Source organism: Nycticebus coucang, chromosome 11 (genome assembly GCF_027406575.1).
Source record: "Nycticebus coucang isolate mNycCou1 chromosome 11, mNycCou1.pri, whole genome shotgun sequence".
Taxonomy (NCBI): domain Eukaryota; kingdom Metazoa; phylum Chordata; class Mammalia; order Primates; family Lorisidae; genus Nycticebus; species Nycticebus coucang.
Window position 1 is genome coordinate 60,218,079 of NC_069790.1, and position 19,549 is coordinate 60,237,627.

At 38.6% G+C, this 19,549-nt stretch overlaps 1 protein-coding gene across 1 annotated transcript in view; it reads right to left on the bottom strand.

Annotated features, from left to right (window-relative positions):
- Positions 1 to 19,549, bottom strand: part of CDK14 (cyclin dependent kinase 14) — a 535,950-nt gene that overhangs the window by 209,512 nt on the left and 306,889 nt on the right. Inside the window, exon 8 of the mRNA XM_053553550.1 lies at positions 10,380 to 10,473. Coding sequence (XP_053409525.1) covers positions 10,380 to 10,473 — 94 coding nt within the window. The remainder of the gene's footprint in view (positions 1 to 10,379; positions 10,474 to 19,549) is intronic.

Sequence of the window (19,549 nt, forward strand, 5' to 3'; positions counted from 1 at the left end):
CTTATCTTCTAGGAGAAGCTTCTCTGCAAAAAGTAACTTCATTAGATATTCTACAGAGGGATAGCCACTATCTTAGTTTTGCTTAAGACAAATGACCCTACTGAAGTTTGCTACCAGCATCTCTATTACCTTAAAACTTTCTTTATTAGATCATAGGTCTAATGTCCCACAGATGAATCACTCAACATTCACTTCTCCAACATCTTCATTTTTGCTGGATTTCTCTTCAACATTTTCCTTCTCTGTAAACCCTATTTTTTTCCCATAGAACTCTTGACCTGGGAGGACCTTGGAATAATATTAGTCCCAGCGTTTTCAACCTTTCTTTCAGCAGTAGGACCTGTTTTACACATAACATCTTAATCAAAGCAGAGCCAGGACAGGAGGAGCCGGGAGTGTGCCTCCCTTTGAGGTTCCCCCAGCATCTCTGAGACACCAAGGAGAACCACATTCTCCTCTGAAAAGCCGCGGAAGTTTAAGCTGTCTCCATCTAACCCAGATGTCTCTTCTGTGGCAACTCTTACATTTCTTTGGCAGGATGTCTTTCTTTTCCTCCGGGCTAGAGGTATTTCCTGAGCACATACAATGTGCCACAAACTACCCAGGCAGTGTGCGGACTTGCGGAGGGAACACTGGAAAGGAAGGGGTCTGGCCTTCTCACTCCCTCCCAGGCCAGTAAACCGCTCTGAGTGATGTACAACAGCCCAAGGCCGTGACTGTTCTTCCTCTGTTCTCATTCCTTTTTTTTTTTTTTTTTTTTTGGTTTTTGACTTTCTTTTTTTTTTCCTTTTTTTTAAATTTTTTTTTTTTTTTTTTATTGTTGGGGATTCATTGAGGGTACAATAAGCCAGTTACACTGATTGCAATTGTTAGGTAAAGTCCCTCTTGCAATCATGTCTTGCCCCCATAAAGTGTGACACACACCAAGGCCCCACCCTCCTCCCTCCATCCCTCTTTCTGCTTCCCCCCCCATAAACTCTCTTTGTGTCTCTGCTGTTCACCCTTCCCTTGACTGTGTCACTGCATTGACTCTCTCCCGGCCCGGGCCCCACCCTCACCTCACCTGATACCTACAGAGCACGTGAGTATCCCCTGAGGTTTAGGCAGTGTTTGCCCCTCTGCATTTCCCCTTTACTTTCTCAGAATTCAAGAACTAATATGATATGAGACCCATCATTGTCTCTTTCGAGTGATTACCTTTGCATTGCCACATGTCTCCTGATTCTGTTGCATGTGAGTTAAATGCTAGACATCTCCCTCTGGGGCCACCTGCTGTCACACACGTGACATCAGTACCTGAGCTGTCTCCCTTCTCTCCCTGTGCTAATCCTTTTCAGTGTCCCCATTATTTTCAATGACCTCACTAATCACCTACTTCTCCAAATGTGAAACTTTATAGCTATATTTGACTGCTTTTTCTCATCTTTTTGTTTAAGACCAATAACAACAGTTTTGCAACATTCTTCTGATGTGATCTTCTGGAAGCTGTTAAAATGCAGCTCTGTTGACGGTTTTGGAGGTGAGCAGCAATTGTTACTGTTGGTTCACTATCACCTATAGCAGCGTTCTCAAGGTTGAGAACCACTGACCTATAGGAACAGTGACTGGCACAGAATAGATGCCTGAAAATCTTACTGAATAAATGAATGACTAAATGGGGTACAAATATTCAATGTTTACCATAGCGTAAAAACTGCATGCAAAACACCTAGTAATAGGAGAATGTATTAGTAAATCTGGGCACATTTATATTTTAATTATAACATAATTGAAATATTAATTCCAAGTATATATTAATGGCTTGGACACTGCTCCCTATTTAATGTTACAATGAGGAAAAGATGAATACAAAACCATAAATTTATTATGATCCCCAATCGTGAAAAGCCAGAAAAGGAAACGTAAAAATGTTTAATATTGGTTATCTCACAGTGGTAATCTTTTTTCTCATACTATTTTAAAATTTTTTCTTTTTCTTATATAAAGTAATGTTGTAAAAAATGACTTGTCACCATGTAAATGATTATCCCTCCTGATGAGGCTTGAAGGAAACATGCACAAATTAGAAGATCTTATTCCAGGCTGGCAGTTCTGCTATTATAACCTACTTCTACCACACTGTTTTTCTAAAAGTGACTTAAAAATCATTGTTTAATATTTTCAATAGTCTTCATGCCAACATGTGTTGCTTAGTTCATTACTTCTGTCAGTCTTTATATAGTAGAGTTTTTCATTTTATAACACTGTATTAATTTTGCTAAAATGCCATTTTAAGGCTGGTTACGGCAGCTCATGCTTATAATCCCAGCACTCTGGGAGGCTGAGGTGGGTGGATTGCGTGGGCTCAGAGTTCAAGACCAGCCTGAGCAAGAGTGAGACCCCATCTCCACTAAAAAATAGAAAAACAAGCCGCGTGTTGTGGTGAGCACCTGTCGTCCCAGCTACTCGGGAGGCTGAGACGAGAAGGTTGCCCCAGCCCAACAGTTTGAGGTTGCTCTGAGCATGATGCCATGGTACTCTCACCAGGCTGACAGAGTCAGATTCTGTCTCAAAAAAATAATCAGGCTGGGCATGGTGGCTCAGGCCTGTAGTTCCAGTGCCTTGAGAGGCCGAGGCGGATGGATTACCGGAGCTTGGGAGGTTCAAGACCAGCATGAGCAGGAGTGAGCCAGAGTGAAACTCTGTGTCTACCGCCAGAAAAGCCGGGCGTTGTGGTGGGTGCCTGTAATCTCAGCTACTTGGGAGGCAAAGGGCAGGAGAATCGCTAAAGGAAGAACAGAAAAAAAAACAAAACCCTTCAAACTAAGAAGAGTGAAAGCCAGCTGAAATTGAAAGCAAAAATTAAAATAATAATAAAATAAAAATGAATAAAATGCCATTTTAACATAACTCTCTTATTAAAAAATTATACTGTCTTTTTTCATGTGGATTAATTTGAGTTCCCTATAGATCCTAGTTACCTAGCTTTTGTCTGATTCAAAATATGCAAATATCCTTTCCCATTGTTTAGGTTGTCTATCCCATATATCAATGGGCCAGAGACATGAATAGAACCTTCACTAAAGAAGATAGATGAATGGCTAACAAACACATGAAAAAATGTTCATCATCTCTATCTATTAGAGAAATGCAAATCAAAACCACCCTGAGATACCATCTAACCCCAGCGAGAATGGCCCACATCAAAAAATCTCAAAACTGCTAATGCTGGCATGGATGTGGAGAGAAGGGAATACTTTTACACTGCTGGTGGGACTGCAAACTAGTACAACCTTTCTGGAAGGAAGTATGGAGAAACCTCAAAGCACTCAAGCTAGACCTCCCATTTGATCCTGTAATCCCATTACTGGGCATCTACAAGGAAGGAAAAAAATCCTTTTATCAGAAGGACACTAGACTGTTCATTGCAGCTCAATTTATAATCTCCAAAATGTGGAAACAGCCTAAATGCCCACCAACCCAGGAATGGATTAACAAGCTGTGGTATATGTACACCATGGAATACTATTCAGCCATTAAAAAAAATGGACACTTTACATCCTTCATATTAACCTGGATGGAAGTGGAAGACATTCTTCTTAGTAAAGCATCACAAGAATGGAGAAGCATGAATCCTATGTACTCAATTTTGATATGAAGACAATTGGGCGGCACCTGTGGCTCAGTCGGTAAGGCACTGGCCCCATATACCGAGGGTGGTGGGTTCAAACCCGGCCCCGGCTGAACTGCAACGAAAAAATAGCCGGGCATTGGTGGACACCTGTAGTCCCAGCTACTGGGGAGGCTGAGGCAAGAGAATCGCTTAAGCCAGGAGTTGGAGGTTGCTGTGAGCTGTGTGATGCCACGGCACTCTACCAAGGGCCATAAAGTGAGACTCTGTCTCTACAAAAAAAAAGAAAGTTTGATATGAGGACAATTAATGACAATTAAGGTCACGGTGGGAGTGGGGGAAGGGGAGAGCAGAGAGAGAAAGGAGGAGGGAGGGGTGGGGAAAAGAAGAGCAGAGAGAGGGAAGAAGGGAGGGGATGGGGCCTTGGTGTGTGCCACACCTTTTGGGGGCAACACACGATTGCAAGAGGGACTTTACCTACAAATGCAATCAGTGTAGCCTGGCTTATTCTATCCTCAATGAATTCCCAGCAACAACAACAAAAAAGAATTAAAAAAAATTATACTGTTTTATTTGTTTTTTAATAAAATGAGATTAAAAATATACTCAACCTCTCAAAGTCTGGTCCTAAACATTCAATCTCACCCTCCATCCCCAGAGGGCAGAACCCTACTGCCCCCTTCCTGATGCCTCCTTTTCTCCCCTTATTTTCACTTCAAATCTTATACTTTCTTTAATGCTTAACAAAAATTTTCTTAGTAATTTTCTCTTTAAACACCCACGATCCTGCAATATCAAACAGTTTTTTAAATTAAAAGTGATTAGAGTGGCAAGACTATACTAAAATCTCTTAGTTCAAGTCCTCTCTTTATATATGTAGAAACTACTATCCAATTTGAAAAGGTGACTTGAGGGGAGACAAAGAACCTTGGATTAGAACCAGTATTTAACTCTTAAATAAAGTCTCTTACATTTTAACTAGGGTAGAACCCACTGTTATTAGCAGGTTTCCATCTGCTGCTTATGGCTCAGCAATTATAGTAACTCCATCCCTAAAGTATGTCCTGCCCGTCCACCTTGACTGTCACGGTCATTTTCTCCAAGGCTGACATGGTTGCACACAATTCCTTTCCTTCTCCATGGTACTTGGAGCTGCAGATTAAGTGCTGAAGTAGTGTGATGGAAATGACCCAAAGCAAATCCAGTAATGACAGTGATGACACAAATCTGCAATGCTGATATTCCACCTTAACGATGTGGCTGCTACATCCACTTGGATGGGAGTGTCCGTTTTCCACTTTCATTCTCTAAGGCTGCCCTAGCCAATGATGAAGCCATAGGTTATGGTTCCAGTTCTAAGAGCCTGGAAACAGCCACAATGGAGAAATAAAGACAGGAACTGAGCTGGCAGACTAGGTATGTATAGTCAGTTCAATGCAAAGCACAGTGGTTTAAGATAGAATCTGACTCAACTGCCAGACTGAATACTAGAGGAACTTTCAAAGTTGCAAGTGGCCCTTCTCTCTCCTCTCTTCTCTGTCTCTCTTTCTCTCTCTCTCACACACACACACACTCTCAAATCATGAAACACATATATACTGATGAAGAGGAATATTTTAACAACAGTACCAAACACATAATGCACAATACTTTCTAACAACTGTTGGGTAAATCTCACTGTGTGCCAGGAGACTCCAGAGACAGAGAAAGGTGGGGCTGTCAGGGTTAGCAAAGATGGGGAGAAAAAGAACAGACCTGAGGAACAGAATCACACCAGCAACTCTGTCATGCCTGTTGTACACTGGGCTTTGAGCCACCCAAACCCAGAGGCATCTGCTAAAGGTCTCAGACAGCTATGCAATCACACTTAGCACTCTGCCATTTGTTCAGCTGTTTTGCAGTGAGAGAGACACATATTCCCAGGGTTCCACCAAGGAGACTTCTTTTTCAATTTGGAACAATATGACTGGAATACAAATTTTTTCATTAGTTGTGATTTTGTCACTCTGAATATATATTTAACTGGATGAATGCATTTGCTCCTTATTTTTGCAACTAATGGAGGTGAAGAGAATATATTATGCCACATTACAAAGCGGGAAATGCTAAAGAAATAGAAATAAATCACATTCCACCTAAGAGTAGAGGTGCTGCTTAGAGAAAGAGGCGCCTATTCACCTGCAAATTCAAAATACCTTGAATATAATTTGTCAAAATTCTATCCCTTTCCTTCCTTTCTTGCATATAAGCATCGCAACTATAATAAGAATGACTTAATGGTGAAATCTCAGATTGCAGCATAGTTAGCTCATTTTATGTATATGAACAGGGATTTTATGTTCCGGAAATAAATTCATTGGATTTGTTAAAAATGTGAACTGCTCCCTTTCACCACAGGAGGGAAAAAGGAAAAAAGTGGGGTGGGGGGGTGGGGGGAAGGTATCTTAGAAAGAAAAATATAAAGGCTTTTATTATCTAATCTTTGTTGCCTTTTGCATTTTTTTATAAAGACTCAGTGTGTGGGAGCTAATTATATTAGCTGTCTTGGGTATCAAACAATTAATTTCTGCTTCAGAGTTATTAAACACCTTTCTACGTACAGTTCAAAGGCAAATGAATGGACTTAATTCTTATATTAAAACATACGACAATCCAAATAATCCCGTGTTTCATGACTTTTCAAAGTTGATTATGTCCTTGGCAATGCTTTACCAGAGGCCAGATACACAACTGCCACTTTACAAGAGTCTGGCAATTCACATTAGAAGCCTGTTAAAGTGGATTTAATCACAATTTAACGGTCTTTCCTCTTCAGATCAGACATGAAAGGTCACAGAGGAAAAGCATTTTTTCTCAGTGATTTAACTATATTGGCTTTGTGAAATTTCCTCTTCCACTGACCACACCACATGAGAATTTGCTTGTTTAATGTTAGATCTAGCTAGCCCTTGCAAATTGAAACAATTCAGTGGAGAAAATAAAAATATTGAAGATGATAACATTTACTCTCAAAAGAAGTTCTATAGATTTCTCTTTACCTAGATTTGTTTCATCCTTCAAGGCAAATCATAATATTATTAAATTCTACAGCATCAGTTTCATACAGATGATCTTTATTTCCTATTTGTCAAAGGACATTTTACTTGGGCAAGGAATTATACATGTAAAGTAACTATAGTAAATAGAGACGTATTGCCAACAATCATGACACTTATCTGCATTTATGGGTCTCTGTGCTCTAACAAAGGCAAACAATGGTTCAGCGTATCAACAATCCCCAAGGAATTTTACAGTGATTTATTTCTTTGACTTATTAAAAGCCTAGTCATAGCTCAAAGGTCTCTGAATACCCATAAAGTGAGGAAACTAATGCCAGAAAATTAAGAAATAACAGCAAAATCTCCTTACAGGAAGCAATCCAACAAGATATTACCCATAGGAAATTACTTTGGAAATCACTCACATTATACATATATTTCAAATGAAAACACTGACTAAGCTATGTCAATACATTATGCTTTCATGGAACTCATATTTTTGGTTCCATTATTATATAATATACCTCATTTTATATAACCATTTCCTTTCCTTTAAGAGGAAATTTAAATTTAAAATTCCTCCTAAAGTAATACTTAGGTGGAGATATTTCTTTGTCTATTATTCCCAATTGAAGTTTTCTGATTTTAAATAACAATTCTAGCATTAAAAAAATCTACAAACTTACATAACTATTATTCAATAGCTATCAAGGAGTAAAACAGTATGTGAAACCTAAAATTTAGGAAACTATTCTCAGGATATATTCCGGTGGCATTACTATTATTATACTTGAGTTTTAAATAAATAAAAATGCTAAACATTGGAGAATATGTCTTTGCATAGAACTATATGATGCAAACTAGAGTCCATTAAAACCCCCTCTTGTTGTTTCCCAATGACATAATATACAGAAAAGTTTCAATTGTTAAGAAAATTGTGGAAAAATTATTTCAGATAACTGCATGAAAATAGATTAGATAAAAGAAAGTATGTTTATAAAAACTGTACCTTTATGCTAAGGGTTTTGAACACAAATGAATTTACAGTAAGATCAGAAAGATCCATTTTGTATTATTTCCATAGATACAAAGCCAATGAAGTCAATAACGGGTTTTCTTGGCAATAGGAGAAGAGTGGGCTTCGTGAGGCTAAAGGAAGGGAGGGATGTATAAGAACATCAAAAAGTCTATGAAAACTAAATTTTATTAAATTAAGGACTTTTGAGTCTAATAATTATTCTCAACTAATAAGATACCATTCAATAGATGTGCCCGGCAGTGCTCTATCATAGTGAAATACTGTCAAACAAGCTACCAGTGCTGGGCTGGTAAATAATGTCTCATCCAAACAGTGAAACACTCCCCTGTTGCTAAGAATGATACTAGGCTTCTGAATTTTGTTTTCAATGAAAGGTGCTAATTACAAATTGGTTAAGTAAAAGCAGCTAGTTACAAAACAGTATACAAGATATGATTCAGTCTTTTTATATATGTATAGAAAAATGTCTACCAAGAATACATATATAAACGCTAACTGTGGTTTTTGCTGGGTAGCAGGACTAGGGGTGATTTTTTTCAGCTTGTATACTTTTTGACACTGGGGGAATTTTGCATTATAAAGATACATTATTTTTATAATCATAAGAAATCACTTTAGCATTAACAAGCAGGAATTTATAGATGTAAAATAAAATAAAGAAAGAAAGAAAGTGGATACAGATCACTACTGGAAGAAAAAAAAACAGTCACCACTTTGGGGTGGGTTCTGTGTTGGGGTTCGGCTGCCTGTCCCATTTGGTTTTACTGTGCAGGGACTCTCAGGGACATACAGTACTATGTGGAGGAATCACATGTACTTTAATTTTCTAGTGTCCAGTGTCCTTTTTTTGCATATTACTGTGGACATCAAGTTGAACACAGTAGTCTTCTTCTTAGTTTGTATCATTACCTCCTACTGAAGTTCCTCTACATAATATGAAAGCTATATTTTAGTGCCATGCTTGCTTAATTCAAATAAATAACCTCTAATATGAAAGCTATATTTTAGTGCCATGCTTGCTTAATTCAAATGAATAATAACCCCATAAGTATATCTCTTGACATAACCATCCTAAAATATGCCCCAGTGATTTCATACAAGAGTTTTGCTAAGGAAGGAACATGCATGGTAATGTTAACTAACCGGGTATAGAGTTTAAAACCTTTTAACAAAAACCCTAATTTTTCTAGCTCTGATTTCATGTTTTAAATAATAGGTTTATATGAATATTAGCTGATGTAGAAGTTCTACTACGTATTTAGCATAAAAAATGATGCAATGGAAATAATAACAACTAATATTTACAGAGTATTTACTATATGCCAAGCATACTTCTAAAAGTACTTTATGTATGGGTGGCGCCTGTGGCTCAAAGGAGTAGGGTGCCGGCCCCATATGCCGGAGGTGGGGGGTTCAAACACAGCCCCGGCCAAAAACTGAAAAAAACAAAAAACAAAAAAAAAACAGACTTTATGTATATTAAGCCCATTATTCCACAAAGCAGTGTATAAGATAGGTGCTATTATTATCTCTGTTTCACCCGTGAGAAAACTAAGGCTCAGATGTCTAATAAATCCTTTAGCTCAAAGTTACATAGCTAAAAAATAACAGAGCAAGGTACTAAATCTAGAAAGTCTAACACAAGACTACTTATATACATTGTAAAGGTTTTTAAAAATTTAAGTAAGCTTTTAATTTTATTATAGAATAGTTTCAGATTTATAGAAAATTTACAGAACCTAACAGAGTTTGTGTATACCCCTCACTCAGTTTCCCCCTCTTGTTACAATCTTACCTTATATGATATTATTTGTCACAGCTCACACTGGTACATGATATTAACTAAACAAATTTATTTGGGTGTCACTAATTTTCCCCAATGTGCTTTTTCTGTTCCAGGATTCCATCCAGGAAACCATTTAACAATGGGCTGTCATATCTCTTTAGCCTCCTTTGGGTTTTGACAGTGTCTCAGACTTTCCTTATTTTGGTAACCCTGACAGTTTTGAGAAGAACCACCCAGGTGTTTTGTGGAATGGCTCTTCAGTTTAGCTTTGTGTGAAGTGTTTTTCACGATTGGACAGGAGTTACGGTTTGGGAGGACGATCACAGAGGCAAAGTGCCATTCTCGGCATATCTCCTCAAGGGGACACGCTGGCCAAGGTACTGTTTGTCTGGTGTCTCCATGTAAAGTCACGGTCCTCCCACTTTTTGTACCCTGAACAACGAATTCAGGTCACGGCCAGAGAGCCAATTAAGTCTTTATTCTGGGACTTTAGAGTTATTTAGGAGAAGGATGGTGAGACACTCACGTGTGTACCTGGGATCAGTCACATGCATGAAAGCCCACAGCCAAGGAGCGGTGGGTATCTATGTGAATTACTTGGAATTCCTCTGTGAGAGCCGGATTCCTGCTCTGTCACCGGGCTGGAGTAAGAATCCTCATTTTTAACCCACTGCCTCTCATATCTTATTCTTTCTTATCATTTGACTTATTACGCTATGTGCAATACATAGTTTAAAAGCACAATTTTGACTAATTTTCTGTTTTTTCAAAAGTCAAAAAAATATGTTAGAACTAAATGTGACAATGGATTAATTTGTTTTAAATCACTTTCCACAGAGTAGAATTCATCACTAAGTGACCAATTAAACATCAATTTTCCACAGAAGCACTCAGCAAAGAACTTACGAGGAATATTCGTTCAAGTTGATCTTGAATGTCTTTCATTCCTGGAAAAGCAGCAACCCCTTGGATCATTTCAACGAAGATGCAGCCAACTCCCCTAAACAGAGAAGAAAGAATCATTGCAGAGCTTTGATACATTCTGCTTAGAAAACTGTATCTGGAGTTGGTTTTCTCCTACAGAGAACCTGTGAGTGGATAAATAACATTCGTGATGAGCACTAAGAGCTGTGTGACACATACTTAGATCCCATAACTTTCCTTTCCCCGTCTGCTGCCCTGTCCTGAAAGATCTCCAAAAAGATGTAATTATACTCAGAAAACAATGGAACCAATAAAATAGTGAATGCCAGTGGCTCCACTTACAGGATACACCTGAGAAGTCCTCAGCTGATACAGAAGAGTCTCCAACCACTTCACAGCATACTGTAGTCTCTAACTGTTCAGTGGTCCTCAGTCCTCTTTGCATCGGAATCATCCGGGAACTTTTAAAAACTACAAATGCTCTGACCACACAGCCCAGAGATCCTGTTGTGGTCAGTCTGGTTGGAGCCCAGGCATTGACACGGGCTGCTCAGATGATTCAGGACAGCCACACCGAGGATCACTGAACCAGACTGATGTGCCCAAGTGATCTACAACTGGGCTCACATTGCTTCACCACCTAAAATACCCTCCTTCACCTATTGGCTATTGGTATCTAAACACAACCCAACTTTCTATAATCTTGTTTGAATGCACCCCCTTCCCTGAAGCCCTCCATGAATCTTTCAGTAGACTAGACTGTTCTTCTTAGCAGCTTATTGATAACATCCTTACTCAACATAGCAGCCATCTACTATGCTCAACCTCCTCTCTGAGCTTAACCCCCATGCTCACAGGTAGTCCAGCATGTTGCACACTTTGGCTCCCAGACAACAGCAGCCTCCTAACCCAATAGAACAACGAATTCAGGTCACGGGCAGAGAGCCAATTAAGTCTTTATTCTGGGACTTTAGAGTTATTTAGGAGAAGGATGGTGAGACACTCACATGTGTACCAGGGATCAGTCACATGCATGAATGGCCACATAATCCTACCGGGAAAGTCTCCTGAAGTGACCTGGTTCTTGCTTTCTGAACACCTGGATATTCAGATAATCCAGTGTTTTTTCCAGACATCTCTACCTCCTAGAAACTCTCTAGATTTTTCAAAAAGCAACTCTAGTTTGAATGGGTTTATTCTAACAAATCCATGAATACATGGGGACGCTTCTTTAATTGCTGCATGCATCTTCAATTCAGGGAGAGCAAACCCTTGGGTCTCTAATTTATTTCAGAACATCAAAGGTGAAAGGAAAGTGATCAACTTTGTTGTAGCTGCTCCGGTTGTTACCACACTTGTATAGGAACAATTTTTTGAATTAAAGAAGTATTATATTTTCAGGAATCTCTTCCCCATTATAGCACATAATTTCTTTTTCCTTCCTTCTTCTTCTTTTATTTTTTTTTGAGACAGAGCGTCTCACTTTGTCACCCGTAGTAGAGGGCTATTGCATCACAGCTCACAGCAATCTCAAACTCTTGAACTCAAGTGATCCTCTTGCCCCAGCCTCTCGAGTAGCTGGGACTAACAGGCGCCCACCACACCACCCGGCTATTTTTCTTTTTCTCTCTTTTTTTATTTCAAATTAATAGGAGGGCACAAATTTTTAGATTACAAAGTAGAGTCCCAGATGTAAAAGAACCCCTCACCCAGGGGCATGTGTACACCCTTGAATTGTGCCCATTAGGGGAGATCCTGCCAGGGCCTCACTCTTGCTCAGGCTAGTCTCAAGCTCCTGAGCGCAAGCAATCCACCTGCTTCAGCCTTCCAGAATGCTAGGATAACAGGTGTGAGCCATTACAGCAGGCCAGCACATAATTTCTATTCAAACTGAACACCAATGGGTGGGGTGTGGTGGCTCACACCTGTAATCCTAGCTAGCATTCTGGGAGGCGGAGGCAGGTGGATTGCTTGAGCTCAGGAGTTGGAGGGAAGCCTGAGAAAGAGCAAGAGCAAGACCCTTGTCTCCACTAAAAACCAGCCAGGGGTTGTGGTGGGCACCCCTCTCTAGTCTCAGCTACTCGGTAGGCAATGAGTTTGGAGGTTGCTGTGAGCTATGATGCCAAGACACTCTACAGCCTGGCCAACAGAGTGAGACTCTGTCTCAAAAAACAAAGCAAAACAGAACAGAACAAAACAAAAAAATAAACACCAATAATATACAGTCTCAAGATGGTATGAAACAAAAATAATGCTACTTTATGTTATAAAAAATTAATTTCATTTAAGTAGTAAAGAACTAATTTAAAATCAGTGTTCTAGGCAGATGGGTTTTAACAAAAGTTTTCATTTTAAATGTGAGAGACAACATAGGTATCTGAGGGAATTCCTTTATTAGTATATTCGAATGCAATGATATGCTTATAAATACTGGGGCTTCAGATGTCTGGTGAAGTCTATAGGTAATTCCAGTATGATGGTTTTCCAAATTTTCCTGACAAGAATTCTTGGGTAAGACTACTGACCCACATTTCTACTGTTTTCTTACTTGTTTACATAAAATGTCTTGGATCTTAAATAGCTCCTTGCACCTTCCTTTTCCACATTCAGCTTACACCCTCTAGTCTCCACCTTTCGGCCTCCATCTTTCCCACCACAAGCTGCAGCTCTGAGTGTGAAGAGCCCCACCAGAACCACAGCCCACCCCCACCTCCAGACATACACATCCACACACAGCTGGGCTGGTTAGGAGGTGTCTGTTACACTGTCAGAACTGTTTATAGAATTTATTTTATCACTACTTATGTTTAGTCCACATAACCCCCACTAATATGATACTTAGAATGATTAAAAGAAAAATCTTTGCTTTGATTCTATTGTGTTGGAAAGAATCGATACAGAATTTCTATAGGTGCTTACCTGCCTAGCTGGCTAAGGAACCCGGACTTTCCTTTCTTATGAATGTCTCCTATAACATCATCTTGTTCAAAGATGTTTGAGCGCACACTAATGACGCTGACAGAATTATACTTAAAGGACTTAAAAAGATATAAACCACAAGAAAATGCAAAGGTAGGTATATAAAACATATCAACATATGAATAGAGAAGATTCTTTATCACTGGAGCTGCATTATTGCCAAAGAGCAGTAGGAGCTCCTCGATATAAGGACATAAAGGGGCTACTGCACCTGTCCTCTTTCTTCCTCCCTCCTCCCTGAGCCCTGTGCTCCCTCCCTTTTTGATGGATTAAACTGACTGCACTGAGTGTTCACTGAGAAAAAATTTATGCCCTTAAGCTCTTTACTTGTGATATACAGTCTTCCGCCAACAAATGTCTCTTTTGTTGCATCTGTTCGGAATTTAAATAATTTTTCAAGAATAAGAACTGCTCACAAAAACTTACAGTTAAAGGTGTGACAGGATGGACCAGGGTCAAACTCTTACGTTAGGGTTAATGACCTGGTAAGGTAACATATAAACACCCACCTGTGTTCACACTTTCTCAGTGTTTCTGAACTCAAAATTTCCAACTTTAATTTATGTCTTAGGTCTATGAATGTTTTTTTTCATCACAATTCAAAACAAGAGTTCAAGCTGAATTGATAATTTCTTGCCAGTATAAACAGAGACAGAAGATCTTTTAAAGGATAGAAGGTCATATAATTTGGGTCTTTGTTATAAAAATGAATACAAATTTATGAATAAAAATTGGGCACAAAAGTGAATTTAGAATAAGAAACTTAATCAAAAGAAATCACAAAATGTAAAGAGCTAACAAATGTGACGAATAATCTAAAATTCAGAAAAATACAGGTGTCCCAAAGCTACCTCTAGCGTCACCATATATAAGGAAAATGGGACATTGGAGCTTAATGTACCTTTATTAATAGAATATTCATTACAACATTTTATAAAATATTTACAGAATATTTTCTACATTTTGGCAATTTCTTTTTAAAATTTTGTAATAAATATTTTGTAAATAAAGGTACATTTAGCTCCAATGTCCCATTTTCCCTACGTACAGGGACTTTAGTGCTGGCTTTTAGGACATCCCATAATGTAACATTCATTATTAACTGCCTGACCTCTCTAATACTTTTCTCTCTAGAATTTGGTAGTGTAATCTTCAACTAACTCTTCTTTTGACAATTCTATAATATTTTCTGTAAAGGGAACATGGAGATAATTTAGACTTTCCTCTAGCATAAGGATGACATTGGTTTGGGGAGTCTAATATAGTTTACTTTTTTTTTTCAGTTTTTCATTATTAATTAGATCATGTAAACTTCTAGGACTGGTGTCAGTTTTGGGAAAACCTCTATCAAGCTTCTTTTGCGTGCATCTACATGCCATAAACACAGTTTTTTTCATCTATTTGACACAATTCCATGATCACACCCAAAGGGCACGAGAAGACACGCCTCGCTCAGTGAGCACCGTTTGCACAGCTGACATCTGAAAGGGCTAGAAGAGTTGAAGCTGGTGGATTACAGGGAATCGGGCCTTCTAGATAGAGAAAACGGGATCTAGTGAAGTGAGGAATCTTGAGAGAGCCAAGTGTTGTCGATATGGCTTTACATGGAAAATAGAAAAGAAATTTTAAATAGAGAAAAGTCCACTGTCCATGCTGATAAGGGCTTCTACATTTTTAAATGGTTAAAAAAAATCAGATAAGAATATTTTGGCAAATGAACATTATATGAGATTCAAATTTCAATGTCTATACATAAGCTTTAAAGGAACACAACCACACACATTTCTTTAGGTATCGTTCATGGCTTTTTCCTCATTAAAATGACAAAGATAAGTAGTTGCTACAGAGACCAAATCCTCTCTCTGCAAAGCCTAGAATATTTATCATTTGGCTGATTACAGAGTTTGTGGAACTGATCTATGTTATGCTACTTGTTTAAAAACACATAAATAAAAGAAATCACCTTAATCAGTTATGGAGAAAAATAGACACTACAGATAATTATTTGGAAATAATTAATAAAAATGACCTCTCACTTATGATGTTTTTTCACTATTTTCCTCAGTTTTCCTGTGATAAAATATGCTGTGCCGAAGTTTCTATGCATTTTGCCAAAAATTAGTAGATCCTTAAAACTTGATTAAAGATGGATATTTTAATCTCTAAAATATTTTTGACTGAGAAGTAAATTGAGAGAAAACATGTAAAGTGATTTTTAATAAGGGTGCTTATACAAGCAGTTCGGTAAGAATTTCTTCTCAAAAAGGATTTGGGAGGATTAGAGAGTTGATTTGCATGGCAGGGACAGGGAAAAAGGAGTTTATTTTTATGTCCTTTTTACAAAGAGTTTTCATTTTGTATTTAGAAGACAGGGGAGCAGTATCTCATTGCTTGGAAATGCTGCCTTTTAAATACACTACTGGGACCTGATCATACTAAAAAGCTTCTGCACAGCCAAGAACACAGTAAGTAAAGCAAGCAAACAGCTCTCAGAATGGGAGAAGATATTTGCAGGTTATGTCTCCAACAAAGGTTTAATAACCAGAATCCCCAGAGAACTCAAACATATAAGCAAGAAAAGAAAAAGTGATCCCATCGCAGGCTGGGCAAGGGACTTGAAGAGAAACTTCTCTGAAGAAGACAGACACAGCCTACAGACATATGAAAAAATGCTCATCATCTTTAATCATCAGAGAAATGCAAATCAAAACTACTTTGAGATATCATCTAACTCCAGTAAGATTAGCCCATATCACAAAATCCCAAGACCAGAGATGTTGGCGTGGATGTGGAGAAAAGGGAACACTTCTACACTGCTGGTGGGAATGCAAATTAATACATTCCTTTTGGAAAGATGTTTGGAGAACACTTAGAGATCTAAAAATAGATCTGCCATTCAATACTATAATTCTTCTACTAGGTATATACCCAGAAGACCAAAAATCACATTATAACAAAGATATTTGTACCAGAATGTTTATTGCAGCCCAATTCATAATTGCTAATTCATGGAAAAAGCCCAAGTGCCCATTGATCCACGAATGGATTAATAAATTGTGGTATATGTACACCATGGAATATTATGCAGCCTTAAAGAAAGATGGAAACTTTACCTCTTTCATGTTTACATGGATGGAGCTGGAACATATTCTTCTTAGTAAAGTATCTCAAGAATGGAAGAAAAAGTATCCAATGTACTCAGCCCTACTATGAAACTAATCTATGTCTTTCACATGAAAGCTATAACCCAGCTATAAACTAAGAATGGGGGAAGGGGGAAAGGGAGGAGAGGGACGAGGGAGGTGGGCAGAGGGAGGGGGATTGGTGGGATTACACCTGCGGTGTATCTTACAAGGGTATATGTGAAATTTAGTAAATGTAGAATGTAAATGTCTTAACACAATAACTAAGAAAATGCCAGGAAGACTATGTTAACCAATATGGTGAAAATGTGTCAAACGGTCTATAAAACCAGTGTATGGTGCCCCATGATCGCATTAATGTACACAACTATGATTTAATAATAATAATAAAAAAGAATGTGCAGTGAAGGCTATGTTAACCAGTTTGAAAGTATTTCAAATTGTATATAAAACCAGCACATTGTACCCCATAAATGCAGTAATATATGCATGATTTAACAAAACAGCTATGATTTAACAAAAAATAAAAAAAGATTGGCCAAAAAAAAAAAAAAAACCACTAGAAAATTTTACCTGTTCAATTGAATTTTATAGGCATAAAGTTGATGGGTTCTATAGTGATTTGGGGGATTTTCTTTCTATCTGCCTCTCTCAGCTCATACCCTGTATCAGTGCCTCTATGTTGACAGGAGATGTGTCTCCTTTTTAAATTATACCTTGAGCATTTTTTTCTTCCTTAACATCAGAACTGGAGCCTGGAGGCAGTGAAGGCCCCCACTAGGGCCAGATGCTAACCTGGCTCTCCAAAGTCACATCACACCTCTATCCTTGAGATTGCCTCTGCACCAGCCATGCTGCTCTGCTCTCTGTTCCTAAAACAGGCCACACTCCTTCCCATTCCAAGATCTTGTCATGAGTTGTTTTCCCCTTTGCCCACTCTGTGCATGGATAATTGCTTCTTGTTATTCCAAGGTTAGCTCAAATGGCCCTACTGAGAAAGGTCTTTCACAATCACCACATGAAAGGCAGGTTGCTCCGTGCTGCCCAGGCCCCATGTCTCACCCTTCTTTCCCTAGCTTGTACCCCTTATGAAACTTAAATTGTCTTTCTTTTTGGTGTGTATGTCTCTTCTGGATGTAGGAGCCACAAAACCAGAGACAGGTTGTGGTTATCACCCTGCCAGGGCACAGCAGAGTATCAGGCACATAGGTAAGGACTTAAAAACATTTCTTGAATGAATGAATTGAAAGCAATACAACCCTCCATCCCCCTAGCTACTCAAGATGAGCTGAGTTTGAGGACTTGCTTCCAAAGAGTATGTTATGGAGGTAAGGGTGGGGAGTGGGTACGGATAGCAAATTTATGCTAGAAAACGGCAAACACAACCTCAGCCATATAATCAGTGATAAGTCATGTTGATAGCATGTACCCTTGATGTAATGAAAACGTCATTTCACCTCTGCTTTCTCCCCAGTACACGAGACAACTCAATGAAGAACATTTAACAAAATACATAAACAGTACAAACTGTGAAGGTCATCAAAAACAAGGAAAGCATCAGAAACTATCATAACCCAGGGGAGATTAAGGACACATGACAAAGAAATGTACTGTATCTTGGATGGGATTGTACAATGGAAAACAAAGAAATCAGGACAGGACTAGAGAAATCCAAATGAAGCTGTTGAGCTGGAAACACTGTGCTCACCTGGGTTCCTTCTGTGGTTGTGTGCACTAGAGGAGGGTAAGATGTTAACAACAGCAAAAGCCAGGTGAGAAATATAAACAGACTCTATTACCTCTGCAATCTTTCTATAAATCTAAAGCTATTTTAAAGTTTAAAGTTTATTTCAAAAAATGAGAAAACGAAGAAGGACAGCATTTTCGTAGGACTGCCTACAGAATGAGTCATTATAGTAGAAGAGCTACATTATTTTACATTTTCCCTATACAAGAAAAAAAAATAAAACCAAAATGCCTCTGTACATTTCGATAAACTTTTTGTTGAAAGCAACATGAACCGTCTAAAACTGCAGGCTGAAAATATAAAATGTCAGTTAAAAGTTCTGCCTTCACTTGGTCAGCAAATTAATTAAAGATTAAGTTTTATATGAAGATATTTAACAATTGATATATACATTCTACAGCAAATGAACTCAAGATAAAACAAATTTACATAAATTGTTATATATGGGGCCCAGGGCTGGTGGTGTGTGGAATGAAGAGAAAAAAAATGAAAGGAAAGAGAAGAACTTTTCTCCAACAGAGGAGAGAATAGACAAGTTCAATGTTACTTTGGGGGGAAGGCTTCCTGATTTCTCAGACTGGGTTAAGTTCCCTAATTCCACGCTTCCTGTGATACTTTCTACAGCTGCAATTTATTTATTTACTTGTAAAAGTATTAGCCACCGTTACCCTTCTCAGAAAGAAAATTTGTTCTTTTACTTTTAAAGATTTAGTATAAAGAAGTGAAGGGGGGGGCGGCGCCTGTGGCTCAGCGAGTAGGGCGCCGGCCCCACATGCCGAGGGTGGCGGGTTCAAACCCAGCCCCGGTCAAACTGCAACAACAAAAAAAAATAGCCGGGCGTTGTGGCGGGCGCCTGTAGTCCCGGCTTGGGAGGCTGAGGCAAGAGAATCGCGGAAGCCCAGGAGATAGAGGTTGCTGTGAGCCGTGTGACGCCACGGCACTCTACCCAAGGGCGGTACAGTGAGACTCTGTCTCTACAAAAAAAAAAAAAAAAAAAAAGAAGTGAAGGGGGTTACAGCAATATGGCAACACTACTAGACGTGACTAAAATAGGGTTAGGTCACTAAAGTCACCAGCTAATATTCAATGCAGCACATGTGTTTGTTCATCAAAGTTAATGGGATTTTACGATGCAGGGTAACTTTTCTATCTTTCGACTAAAATAGTGATTAATTACATCCACCAGCTTGTATACTCAAAGAACATCTGCAGTTGACACATGATATTTCAAGTAGAATGTACCCAGTAGAATTGAGATTTTCTTTTAAAGACATTATTGTTGC